General features: G+C 37.9%; 1 protein-coding gene across 9 annotated transcripts in view; it reads left to right on the forward strand.

The window, feature by feature from the left end:
• The window catches only part of LOC134527342 (F-actin-uncapping protein LRRC16A), a 324,842-nt gene that overhangs the window by 277,860 nt on the left and 32,069 nt on the right, over window positions 1-14,913 (forward strand). For all 9 annotated transcript variants that reach the window (XM_063359938.1, XM_063359939.1, XM_063359940.1 and 6 more), the window contains 2 exons: window positions 860-982; window positions 5,908-5,988. In XM_063359938.1, coding sequence (XP_063216008.1) covers window positions 860-982; window positions 5,908-5,988 — 204 coding nt within the window. The remainder of the gene's footprint in view (window positions 1-859; window positions 983-5,907; window positions 5,989-14,913) is intronic.

A 14,913-nucleotide genomic window follows, 5' to 3' on the forward strand; every position in this document is an offset into this window, starting at 1 on the left:
GTAGGAGCATGACTCACTGTGAGGTGTAGTTCCTTGACAGCAGTAGGAGTGTGACTCACTGTGAGGTGTAGTTTCTTTGACCGCAGTAGGAGCATGAATCACTGTGAGGTGAAGTTCCTTGACAGCAGTAGGAGCATGACTCACTGTGAGGTGTAGTTCCTTTACAGCATTAGGAGCATGACTCACTGTGAGGTGTAGTTCCTTGACAGCAGTAGGAGCATGAATCACTGTGAGGTGTAGTTCCTTGACAGCAGTAGGAGCATGATTCACTGTGAGGTGAAGTTCCTTGACAGCAGTATGAGCGTGACTCACTGTGAGGTGTAGTTTCTTTGACAGAAGTAGGAGCATGTCTCACTGTGAGGTGTAGTTCCTTGACAGCAGTAGGAGCATGTCTCACTGTGAGGTGAAGTTCCTTGACAGCAGTAGGAGTGTGACTCACTGTGAGGTGTAGTTTCTTTGACCGCAGTAGGAGCATGACTCACTGTGAGGTGTAGTTACTTTACAGCATTAGGAGCATGATTCACTGTGAGGTGTAGTTCCTGGACAGCAGTAGGAGCATGAATCACTGTGAGGTGAAGTTCCTTGACAGCAGTATGAGCGTGACTCACTGTGAGGTGTAGTTCCTTTGTCAGCAGTAGGAGCATGACTCACTGTGAGGTGTAGTTCCTTTACAGCATTAGGAGCATGACTCACTGTGAGGTGTAGTTCCTTGACAGCAGTAGGAGCATGAATCACTGTGAGGTGAAGTTCCTTGACAGCAGTATGAGCGTGACTCACTGTGAGGTGTAGTTCCTTTGTCAGCAGTAGGAGCATGACTCACTGTGAGGTGTAATGATGAGTGTTTGTGCACGTGTCACAGGAGAATTCTCTCTGCCGAGCGACGGCTCCAGCTCCAACACGTCGGCAGCCAACACTCCGGACTCTGGAGATGCTCTGGATGAGTCCACAGACTCCGGAGTTGCCAGCATGGGCTCTGCTTCAGGTTCGATTAGACGCCATCCAGCGTCCCAGATTGTTAGGTTGTCGCAGAAGCTAACGACACAGTTACAACATACTGGGTGCAAGTGTGACAGCTAGTACTTTTTGTTTTTATTAGCTTCTCTGTCATTATATATAAAATGTTTCACTTGACTATATTTTAAACTGCTGGGCTTAGTTTGAAATTTCCAAACCGAACTGAACAAGTAGATCAGTTCAGTTTGAAGTGTCATGTTAATAAGTTTGAAAAAATCAATGGTTTGTCTGCAATTTTGTGTTGGCCTTGAACTGTAATTGCCTATTAATATACATGATATAAAATTGTTTTAATGATATAACTACAAAAAAAATGCTAACACATTTATTGGAACAAAACACTATAATATTACTAACCAGTGTACACTAGAACCCTTTTTTACGTATGCTCATGGTTCCATGATTGCATGTGTGAAATTGATACCTTCATAAAATTAGAGGTGGCTACTCGCACAGGGATGGTCGGGTACCCGAAATTTCGGGCAGTGTTTCGGGTATCAAGTATACCCGAAATTCCGGGCGGGTATTTCAGTGCCCGAAAATATCGGGCACCTTGGAAAACGGCAATACCGCACGGCGCAAGTAAACAAAGCTTCTTTTTTTTGGAACGCCCGGCAGCTGCAGGAACATGCCACGCCGCCGCCGTCCCGGCACCAGCCGGTGAAGTGAGTGTGCCTGAGAGATAAGATAAAGAAGGTGCCCGGTCAGCAAGTGTGTTTGTGGGAGGGGGAGACAGATATAAGAGAGCGAGCCCTGCAGCAAGCTGAAGTGGTCAAGGTCAACATTTACCGTTACTCTCGCTGGCTGACTAACGATGCAGCTGGTCGCCCGTCTCTCTCACACACACGCGCGCGCGTACGCACGGCGGATGCTCACTGCTCAATAGTCACAAAGTAGTGTTCAAGGCCGGTGGAGCTGCTTGCTGTGTGCGAGAAGGATTATAAGCTAACTTTAATTACACACATTGTAGTTGCGTGGCATTTGCAGAAAGTGGTTGTGAATTGTTTCTATTTAATTCATGTCATTATTTTACCAAAATGGATACCAGTGGAAGTGTAGGTCAAACAATCAGCAGTGACAATGAACCTTCAAGCAGCTACCCAAACACAATTTAGTTAATAAGCACTTTATTTCCAAGATTAATATGCACTCTATTTTTTAGGTTAATGTTTAACTTTTATATCAGTGCGGTATAGTAAATAAATAAAAACAGTTCAGGTTTGTCAATGCAAACTTAAGTACGACTATTTTATGTTCAAAATTTATTTAATTAACTGATTTTGATGCCCGACCGAGATTGCCCGAGCCCGAAAATTTTGGACAATTACCCGCCCGAGCCCGCCCGAAGTCAAATTTCTCTGCCCGACCATGCCTAGCACACGCTTACAATAAAATAAAAATTCAATAATTTAGCCGTATTTATAACCAACCCCAATATATCTGTATTGAGACTGGTAAATTTCTGGATCCACAGTTACAATCAAAATGGGCTTTTTGATGAATTGGCATGTTCAAAGTATATATTGTTACATTCCAGGTTGGCCTGGAAAAACAACCCAGGTAAATAACCAGACACTTTAAAACTTATAGTTGTATGTAGTAACCTAAAGCGTGTTTTAAGTTACGTCTTTTAACCAAAGGGAGTTATTTGATGTTTTATTTTGTAAAAGTAAAAGTTTTTTTTTAAATTCCTTTGTTTATTGTTTTAAGAAAAAAACAACTTACACACGTTACCAATCACAGTTCTGTTCTCTGATCAAAAGTTTGTTAATTGGAAAATTTTCTTGTTTCTATAAATGTTTTTATACTGATCTGATTACCTACTTTCTGATAAAACAATTTTACAATACATACCACACAGTTCCAGCTAAACTACATAGTTTCATGTCGATCAATATAAATTAATTAAGTCCCTTGGTTATGTTTACTTAACAAGGCACGTCATCCTGCTGAATTTATCCCGGGTGGGTGATGATGGTGGCCCTGGGCCGATGCCGACACCTGGGGTCGAACTTCTAATTAATATTGTCCGAAAATACACAAAAAAAAATGTTGCAACTCAGCCTGGCTCTGACCAGCAGATGTTACATTGTCACTTGAAAATATTTTGTTAGAACTCCACGAATTGCCGACGACACAACCGCACGTGGCGACAATCGAGCGACAACTGTCTTGCACCACGTAGTTACCTTCCTTTACAAAGTTGAAAACAAAGGGAGGCAACCCTGTGGGCCAACTGACCAATCATAGGACAGTATTCTGTACCTGACCGTATGGTCGTATGGGGAAATTGCATTGCTGAAAAATATTGTCTGTAAGTCTCGAAATTCATGTCACACCACATCATGGTTCCTCCTGATTGGCTGGCTGAAAAAGCACCCAGTAATTATTCTGGGCTATGGCTGCACAGTCATGCACCCACGTGATGGGTTTTCCAGTGACGCATTTCTTAGATATAAAAAAAAATTACTTCAGGGTGCCAAAATGTCCCATAATGTCTTCTTTTCTTTCAAACCTTCTAGAATGTTCTAGAATGTCACAGTCTTACTGCCCTGAATGTGCTTTAAAATTGTAGAAACATAAAAAATAAACATATTAATTTTAACTGACTATACAAATATGAGTGAAAGAATAATAATAAAAAAATATTACATTCAGCTTTATGTGAAACCTAAACCAAATAATAATATTTATTTTAGCTCAATCAAAATACTTGAAATGCCTCTGAAAAATAAAAGAAACATGAGTGTAAATTAACAATGAAAAAAAATATTAAGTGAATTAGTTAAAATAATTTTATCATACAGCAGGTGTTATTCTATGTCACAGTGTCTTTCAAGTGGTGTTCATTTAATATGCTGGTGATGTGAAGAGAGATGACCTCTCATTAAATAGTGTTTTGTTAAAAAATGTTTTGCTATAGGGCCACATTTTTATATAATTTTGTTGGTCACACACATTACTTTGTTTATATGGCAGTGCGATTTGTACGTTTTATATATCTGGTGTTTTGTTTTAGCTGTTTTTCTCTAAGATTTATTAAAAAAAATTTGGGAGAATTTCTTGGGAAAGAACTTGATGTTTAATGTTGCACAAAAGTTTCTACATACATGGTTCGGAAATAAAAAATATAAAATGGTTTTTATTAAGGAGGGAGGGTATTTTTTAAGAAATTAAGTTAGTTAGCATTTCACTAATAAATATTTAAAATCTTTTTCAAATCTAATGTTTTATAATTAGTTCATCAGTTAAACTTTGTAGCTTTTGGCTCCAGTATCTCTTTGTTCATCTAAGATAGGTGCAGTTGTTCTACAGTTATTTTACTTCATCCTTCAGTTGTTGAAACTGCACAGCTTTTGCCCAGAGACCAGTAGAATGTGTGAATAGTGTATTTTGGTAAATCAATCCCTCACTTAGCACCATTAATGCATTTCTAAAAATGTTCGTGTTATTCAAAATCGCATATTCCGAAGCATTAGTCTCCATAAATAGCAAGGCTAATTTTCTTAATGTGTTCCAAAATGTGTAGGGAAATATTCTTTACGTAATAAAAATGTGTAAAGTAATGCTCAACTATAAATATGTCACACAATTTATCTTTATAAGCCTACCATCAAATACTTTGTATGAAATAAACGACACCGCATAAGGGAAGATAGTTATCATCAGTCGGCTAGTTGACTTGCCTGCCCGGGCATGACCTTCAACTCACGTGGCGTACCAAGCCATCCTTTACTGGCAATGAAACCGATATTACTGTCCGGATATTTACATTTAAATTTTTAAAAAAATAAAGTGCTTATTCGTGTATCACTGCTGCTTGGTTCACACCAAACCTGTCACACCTGTGATTTTTTTTTTCATTGCACCATTCATTTAACAACCTTTTCCATGTGACTCACCTGTTAATTTCTGTTCCGGTATCTAATGTCAAATACATTCCCGCTAGTACAGCTAATAGCATTGGACTTAATATAAACATTTGATAGAGTCCGTATTTCATATGATTGTGCACGCCATTGACTTGTTAAAACTAACGTGCGACCAACATAAGTGTGGCCTTCATGACATTCTGCACATCGTAATACTTCTAGTTTTGTCTCAAATACTTGAACACAATGCATTATGCTCTCACTTGGATGTCATGATTCCACTATGATTCCAACTGCAGGTGCTTGCACCTTGCAGTTCATGTACAGTTACCGGCAGACAAATGGGCAGACGTTGCATTGTGTTTGTGCGTGCAGGTTCCTTGCCACTGGCTAGACTGAAGTCCATCACGGCCTAGTATGTGGCCGGGTGAAAACGGTACGGCCCGGTGGCGTACGCGCGGACGTACGCTCTATAGCCACAACTGAACTTGCCATAGCTGATGTTTGTACAACAGCTGATAGCATAGTCAGACCTGCATGCATCTCTCTTCCTCCCTCCTATAGGTAACTATATGCCACGGCACATCTGTTATTTACCGAGTTGAAGCAGACTTCGTGGCATCATGCCTGATATATTTTTTTTGCTTGTGGCAGTTTTTTAGTTAATGGAAATTTACAGACGCGCTGTTTAAGACTGGGGCATTAAAATTAACATTGTGCTAAATGAATTTGCGTAATTTGAAGATGTGCTAAGTGAAGAATTGATGTACATGTATCATAAAGTGGCAGAAGTCATTTTCAGACACTGTTTTTTTTTTCTTCACAGTGTTCCTGCATGGGTGATATAACATAACTGAGACATGTAATATGTCCATGTGGTAGTAGTTCTGCAAAACAGGAATATGTTAAAAAAAGGTTTTGCAGTAATAATGTTTGGCCTATGCTATAGGACTTTGACTTGATCCCTCTAGTATGATGCGTGGTGGGAAGACCAAACGCAAGCTTGTGTGTGTGGTTACAGGAGAGAAGAGATCAGTACGGGAGATGGCTGCCAACCTGAACAAGCATGGGCCAAGCGAGACTGATAGCAGGAACAGCTCAGGTAGGAGTCACTCCTGCTCCTATCCCCCCGTTGTTGGTTAGTGTCCTCTGTGTCAGCTGTTTATTGAATTTTTAAATATTGCTATACTTATTTGGGAGAGCAATTATTTTTTACACAAATTTCAGTAATCAAATTTTGTCACAAAAATTTTAAATTGTTCATCACATCTATATTAATTGAATTGAATAAGTAAATCTATATACAGTCACAATTATAAATGTAATGTATTCAGTAGGGCTGATCGGTTGACCGAATTTTCGGTTCGGTTCGGTCATTTTAGTAAAAACCGAAGCCGAACCGAATTCCCAGAAAAAACCGATGATTCGGTTTTTATTAGGGCATTAAAAACTAACTTCAAGTATCTACCAAATAATGTATTTAACATTCATATTGGATAAGAAACGTACCGCTTGCATAATACATCAAAACACATTTAAGACGCATGCTAAGTTTTTCACTATAAAACGTTTAAATCATCTATTCTCCTAATGTTCGCCATTTTAACCATGGGATAGTAAAGTCTAAGCGTTTCTTACAGTTCACTATTTCCTATGTTTAACGTCGGAAGTTTCTGTCGGAATACTACTATTTTCTCTTAAATATATGGTTTTTTCTTATTTAAAGGATATATCACTTCCTTTACTAAAATAATATTTATTTAATTCCGGTTCGTAAGCTAAAACGGTAGAAGTTTCGTAGCATTGCTTAGTTCCGTTCGTATTCTGCAGGGCGCTCACGACGCATGGCGTCACTCAGTTCTATTTTCACATCACAGAATGCGCTATACGTGCGCTAGGATCGATTAGTTGCCTTCCAAGTTCTGTTCCAAATGGCAGTTGGAGAATGAATGTGCATGTCGTCAGACCCTTTAGATGTACAGTAGAATCTCGTTATAGCGAGCACGGTAATAGCGAGAACACGGCTATAACGAGGTATTTTTGAGGAATTTACGGCGTGAGAGCTTGAAGCGCGCTTTTGTTATTTAACTGCTTTATCTCCACCCCTCTCGCTCGCCACTAGACATCTTGCCGTTGACGCCTGTCACATTCTTCAGCCGTGCAGTCGCCACCTAAGTGCGTGGCTTTAAAAATAGAATCCCGTCCTTTCTTTATTTTATCAAACTTCCGTTAGTTATCTGTACCGTGTGTAGACAAAGTTTGATATTGGAACAGAAACAACGTAAAAAAGTATTTTTTACAAATTAGAAATATGTATGTTTTTGTTTTTATAATCGCGTATATTTTCACGTTTTTTTTGTTATCTTAAAAGAGATAATATTAAAAAGCCGCTCTAATGAGATTTAATTGTTTCTTGGTTAACAAAAACTATTAATTGTTTATATTCTATTTATTATTATTTACGCGACGTCATACTGTACGCTTACGCAATACGACTGGATTCGTTGCTGCAACATAACAAATTATGCGGTATCAGAAGTAACGAGTAACGTAACGATAGTAACGAGTACTAATTGTTATAGTAACGAATACATACGGGTACGCATTTTTTCGTTACTTTTACACCTCTAGAAGGAACTACCGTATTTATTTCCGAATCGCTAGGACAGTTTTCTTGTAACTTCTGTTTCGGTCAGTTGTTGGGGTATTTGTCCGGGAAAGGGGTGGTGATGGTTTGAGTTTAATCCCAAATTTATTTTCTAAAAAAGTTTACAGGTTTCTTTAAATGAAAAAGTATAATTTTCCAGCGACTATTTCGTTTGAGGCGTACGTGCGTTGCCGCAGCCGCACTCCTGCTATTTTGTAAGGAATTAAATCGTCGCGCTACACTAGCACCACCTGTTAGCAACATCCCGAACCAACATGGCCGCCAGCAGACAGCCCGCGTCGACGATAGATAGCAGGACAATGCTGCGTTGGCCGCGGGCTGAGATGCTATACTTACGTGGCGTGGTAGGGTATTCTGGTTATTTTGACGCAATCGGTGATCGCATCCGTACTTAAGGGGTATGGTTTTAAAGAGAATTCACACATCTGCTCACAGAAATTAAGATTTCGTTAATATAACATGTTATTTTCCAATTATACAGGTTTAAACACAATTTTTATGCTATTTTCGGTTAATTTTTATTTTTTGGGGGCCAAAATTTTTCCAATTCGGTTATAGCGAGGACACGGTTATAGCGAGGATCAAACCCGGAACCGTGACACCTCGCTATAACGGGACTCTAGTGTAGTTTGTTTACTATTCGCGCGTGATTATTGCGGCTTTGCGTCGTTATAGTCTAGAGTATTTGATTTCTCGTAAAATAAAAATTCTTTTTTGCCACTACGTCTTGGTAATTGGAGGCAACTATGAACATCTGTGACGAAAGAATTAAAAATAATACCGCCCGTGTTCCGCAAAGATGATGATGTTACGCACGTGACGGAAAAAAAATCCTAGTAAATACCGCATACTAAATATGAATACTTTACTTGTGTATTTTGAAAATATGGTCATTATGATTCATTCTGCCTTTAATGCACTGGTAGGTTAAGACGTTTTCTTGGTTAAGACGTTTGTTTATGTTGGCTTGTCCATTAACTCCCGGCATAGAGGCTACAGTAGGAAGTTTTTATTTGTATATTGCTTTTAATCACATTATTGCTATTGAATTTTATTCCAGTACATTTCATAAATTCAAGCTGGCAACAAGGTTAATGTAATACTAATTATTAATGTTCTAAACTGTTTTGTTCTGTTCCTTTTTACACATATGGTTGTTTCAGTAGCATATAAACTTATTTATAAATACAAATAGTAGTTGAAAATAACTTTTATATTGCTGAGAAAAGGACTCCCCTAAGAAATTAAACTTTTGCAAGATATTGCAAGTAATCAAATACTATAGTGGAATTTTTTTTGGTATGACAGCTCAAAGAAAAATTTTGAAGTAGTGACCGAACCGAACCGAAAACTGACATTTTTAACAAAAAACCGAGCCGAGCCGAACCGAACTGAAAATGTGGGAACCGATCAGCCCTAGTATTCAGAAATAAAAAAAATTCTTAACAAAACAGATCTCCTGAAAATTTTACTAACTACTACTTTTACCATAGATTGTACAACATTTGAAATATTTATTTGTATAAATGTTTGATTTGATTTTAATTCTTAACTTTACATATTAATATACAGAATAATGCAACTACTTAACGTGAACAGTGAAAATTATCATTGATGACACTGTTAGTGATGACACTGTTAGTGATGACACTGTTAGTGGGAGGAGGAGGGGGGAAGCCAATGGCCCTTACCTTTGGCAGTGAAATGCAGCAACGCGAAGCATATGCGGAGCATACATGTGCACAGATAAAGACTCCACGAGGGTTGCACACTTATCTCTCCGTTGCTATGGCCAGGGGGAGAGGCGGGGTGGCACACCTGGCGTGCATTGTCTGCTTTCCCCTTTTGATGGGCCAAAACGGACAATTTCCGCACCCACCCAGGAGTCTCGTCAGACGTGCCAAATATGATCATAATTTAAAAATAATTTATTTCCACAAATTTATCTTGTTAAATCGACTCTATTTCTACTGATAAGGATGCATGTACAAGCAGTATTTAATTTAAAACACTAAAGCAGATCTTGTAAAAACATAAGGAGAGTGGTAAGAGTAACAATATAAGTAAATAGTTAGACTGAAGGGCAATTTATTTGCTCCACAAAACATTAAAATTGGTTCCAAATATCTGCTTTTAACATACTCTGTATAATAGGTCATGAACGTGACAGTTTTATGTTTATGCTTACAAAAAATGTTTACCATTACTAATACATATGCCTACAATACTTAAATATTGCGAAAACCTAAACTTATTAAAAGTCTAAAAATACTGATAAATTTTCTGGAGCTTCTCGTCAATTACTTTATTTACCTAAAAGATAATATTCACATTAACACAAAAAAAAACCTGAAATTACATTAACAAAATCACTTGATAAAAGATACCCAATTTTCTTATCAACAAAACTTAAGCACGGACTTTTCTTATGAAAAATTATGAATTAAAATTGCTGTCCTAAACCATCGTTTCAGTTTCTTGGGGGTTGCTACTATCATAATCACTTTAGTTCACTCACAAATGTCCTCATTAGGGCAAAATGAAAGATCTATTTTTCCACATTTATCTATACCAATATGTAATACACTAGAGTCCCGTTATAGCGAGGTGTCACGGTTCCGGGTTTGATCCTCGCTATAACCGTGTCCTCGCTATAACCGAATTGGACAAATTTTGGCCCCCAAAAAATAAAAATTATCTGAAAATAGCATAAAAATTGTGTTTAAACCTGTATAATTGGAAAATAACAGGTTATATTAACGAAATCTTAATTTCTGTGAGCAGATATGTGAATTCTCTTTAAAACGATACCCCATAAGTACGGATGCAATCACCGATTGCGTCAAAATAATCAAAATACCCTACCACGCCACGTAAGTATAGCATCTCAACCCGCGGCCGACGCAGCATTGTCCTGCTATCTATCGTCGACGCGGGCTGTCTGCTGGCGGCCATGTTGGTTCGGGATGTTGTTAACAGGTGGTGCTAGTGTAGTGCGAGGATTTAATTCCTTACAAAAAAGCAGGAGTGCGGCTGCGGCAACGCACGTACGCCTCAAACGTAATAGTAGCTGGAAAACTATACTTTTTTCATTTAAAGAAACCTGTCAACTTTTTTAGAAAATAAATTTGGGATTAAACTCAAACCATCACCACCCCTTTCCCGGACAGATACCCCAAGAACTGACCGAAACAAAAGTTACAAGAAAACTGCCCTAGCGATTCGGAAATAAATACGGTAGTGCCTACTAGAGGTGTAAAAGTAACGGAAAAATGTGTACCCGTATGTATTTGTTACTATAACAATTACATAGTACTCGTTATTATCGTTACGTTACTCGTTACTTCTGATACCACATAACATGCTATGTTATGTTGCAGCAACAAATCCAGTCGTATTACGTACGCGTACAGTATGACGTTGCGTAAATAATAATAAATAGAATGTAAACAATTAACAATATTTGATAATTAATAGTTTTTGTTAACCAAGAAACAATGAAATCTCATTAGAGCGGCTTTTTCATATTATCTCTTTTAAGATAACAACCAAAAAAAACGTGAAAATAGGCGATTATAAAAACAAAATCATACATATTTCTAATTTGTAAAAAATACTTTCTTACGTTGTTTCTGTTCCAATCCCAATTTTTGTCTACACACGGCACAGATAACTAACGGAAGATTGATAAAAGAAAGAAAGGATGGGATTCTATTTTTAAAGCCACGCACTTAGGTGGCGACTGCACTGCTAAAGAATGTGACAGGCGTCAACGGCAAGATGTCTAGTGACGAGCGAGAGGGGTGGAGATAAAGCAGACAAATAACAAAAGCGCGCTTCAAGCGATCACGCCGTAAATTCCTCAAAAATACCTCGTTATAGCCGTGTTCTCGCTATTACCGTGCTCGCTATAACGAGATTCTACTGTATTATAAAGCTGAAGAGTTTGTTTGTTTGTTTGTTTGTTTTGAACGCTCTACAGGAACCACTGGTCCGATTTGAAAAATTCTTTCAGTGTTGGATAGTACATTTTTTATCAAGGAAGGCTATAGGCTATATTATATTATCAATAACATTAGGGATCCTTACTAAAAGTCCAATTTAGAATCAAATGCGTTGGAGGGGGTTAGATACAACATGCAGTACACATACAAAGTGTGTGTTGACAATGCCGCAGGCGCTAGAAATTTATTTCCTATTGCCTATTAACATTGTTGCCACGCACTAGATGCCTTATCATTCTTAATTTTCCCATACAAGTAAAAAACACCCGTGTGATATTAACAACGAAGCAATCAGTACCCTCATAAGAGTTCAATTAGTATTTCATACCTGCCAACTTTTACGGATTGTCCGTAAGTTTTATGGATTTTAATACTATTTTACGGTTTTACGGACGTCTTTAATATCTTACGGATTAATTTTTGCGTGGTGGTTTATTACTGTTCACTGTACCGGCCATGTATACCTGCCAACTTTTAATGTACCGGCCATGTTACCGACGGAAGGCGGAATTAAAACAAAACAAGAGATAGATAGTTATTTGTATATGGTTTGGACTGGTCTACGTTTGTTTTCCACTTAACGCAACGAAAAAGTGCTTTTTAAACGGAGGAACGGACTACAATTGTGAAGTCAGCCCTACCTCCTTGGCCTGTTCCTTGTTCCTTATATTATGTCCAAAATGGCTGACTATTGTTCGTAGTTCCAATGTAGTGCTGCGCAACCGTTTTTTTTTTTTTTTTTTCGTTTGTATTTACGCGATGGGAACCATGAGTAAGCTAGCCAACAAGAAATATATTCAGACTTACCGTGCTGCGTATAACAACGAATTCTCGTGTATTCTGAAATCGCAAAAAGGAGAAACTTTTGTGTTTTGCACAGTGTGCCGGTGTGATTTTAGTATTGCTCATGGAGGTAGGTCTGACATAACTACACACGTTAAGTGTCCTAAGCATAGGAAAAACTTGCTTTCTGAGGAAGAAAATAAGAAGATTGATAGCTTTTTCACCAGTACTGCACACACAGGGTTGGAAGTGACGAAAGCAGGCACTGTTGATGTCAAGTGGGCTGAATTATCAAGAGTTCGTGGAGTAGATGGCTTCCTGAAGTATAACAGACTGTCAAATGCTATCAATTCTGTGAATCCCCCACAGTAATTCAGAATGTGACCACATTTTCAGTATGGTAACATAAACAGAACCCAATTTAGGTCATCCATGTCATCTAAAACTTTGCAGTCTATTTCTGTGTTGAAATCAAAGAATTGTGTTTGTTATGAACAAAGATTTACCTCAGATTTATTAGGTAAAGCAAATAAGGCAACTGCTGCACATTCTAAGTCTTAAAATTGCATCAAGGATGATAATCAGGAGATGACTGAAATATGTAACAAACATGTGATATAGCAAGGTATGTCTTTAAGTAATCTTGTTTAGTGAATACTATTGCTTTTGTTTTGTACTTGATCATTTTGCTTTTCATATGCATGCTGTGTAAATTGGCACATTCTTGATAGGTTTAGTTTCCCAGTACATTTACAATATTGACTATGAGGTTTTCATTCTAGGCCATCGATATGCCCTTCATGTCATTAGCAAATTAGCAAAAACCAAATGGAATAGAAAAATAGAAAATAATTGCACATAAAGCATGTAAAAAATTGCCGCATTTGATTTACGATACATTTTCCCAATTTAAAAGTTTTCTTGATGACCAAACAAAAAAGTTGGCAGGTATGATATTTAAATACTTTTTATCACTTTAAATCGCAAACCTAAACTATTGTTTTTTTTTTTTCCTCTGTGTTTAAATTGTTTTTTTATTGCCCTTTTTTTTTTCTTCAAGTATACGTATATATTTTACAGACTTGAAACTTCATAGTAATGTTCCTTATGTTACGCAGGATGACATTTTCCGAAAATTAGATCCCATGGGTGGTTAAAACCAGGCAACAGTGGGTACTTTGTCTGCATGAGAACAGGATTTTGCATTGTTCATGCCTTCTGCGTCGCCATGGCAACGGGCATCGCGCGGCAGTGGCGTACCCACAAGGAGGGGCATGTATAATGAGCGGCGCAAGAGTGATCTGCCTGTAGACTGCCGTAGCGAAGTACGGGTACATCAGTTGTACGTTGCGTGCACGAGTCGGGAAACCATCGGTGCTATTCATTTTATTTTCGGTACATTATACAGCATTGTAATAAATTTTCACTGAATTTTTTTTAATTTACCATTACTGTAAATGGGAGATGTGGCTTAATTTTTTTCCATTAGTATAGCTGTGTGAAACTGGGTCGGGCAGCTAGTCTTTCATAAACGTACACAAATGTCTACATATTTTTCTGTAACGAAACGTATCATAAAATGGTATTTTACTAAAAATTATTGGCTGCTACGACGTAGCTAACGCTTTAAAATTTGTGATCTTATGCACAATGCTCACAAAAACTATTTCCTGCCAAGGATCGGGCAGACTGGGACTGGTCCGATGCAACTAACTTGTATAATCTAGTGCCAATAGCACGCCCAAGCAAAGCATGATTCCAGAGCCCTACACCTTTCTTCAGAAACCCGCATCTGCCAGGCCAGTAGCGATGCACATCAGCTGTTCCTCAAGTGCCTAGAGAAAACACCCCCTTTTCATGTGTTACGAAAAGCCTCTTAAAATCTTACGTTCACGCACACATTCCATTGGCATCATATAAATGTAAAGTTAACCTCATAATACTTAAAACACCCACAGTTACGTTATAGACATAGCTGTCTTTCGCCCCTGCGTGAGTTGCGAAGTGACTACTTTGGCTGCTGATGCTTGACTAATATACACAGCTTAGTGCGGCCCAGAGTAGTGCACACAGTCATGCCGCACCTCGAGAAAATAGTCCCTCCCTCAAATCCACTACAAAGAGTCTATCAAGCAATACCTAAAATACTATAAAAACTATTATTATGTTCCAGTAGCCAACAAATATTAAAATGCACTCTAATAAATTAAAATTACAAATAAATTATAAAATACAAAAAGTGATTAACGTCTTAGAAAAGTTATCAAAGTCTCTAGAAAAATACTATCTAATGAACATTTTGTTAACTACAACGCCAAAGTTTATAAATCCTCCAGAAACACACATTAAGGTAGTTTTCTACATATACGATTTGATACAACGATTTGGAAGAAATAAAGTAGTTGGTGCAAATACCACAAACGTAGCGGACATAGTGGGGATCCGTGGGTGTTCTCGAGCTTCGATTCCACACCACCTCCGTCTCCAAGACCTCGATGTGAGCAGTGAGATGCTAAAGCCTAATTTATCATATCTTGAGTTTTTGCACTAGTTAAAACTTTATTTGTTAATG

Source organism: Bacillus rossius, chromosome 1 (assembly GCF_032445375.1).
Source record: "Bacillus rossius redtenbacheri isolate Brsri chromosome 1, Brsri_v3, whole genome shotgun sequence".
NCBI classification, from domain to species: domain Eukaryota; kingdom Metazoa; phylum Arthropoda; class Insecta; order Phasmatodea; family Bacillidae; genus Bacillus; species Bacillus rossius.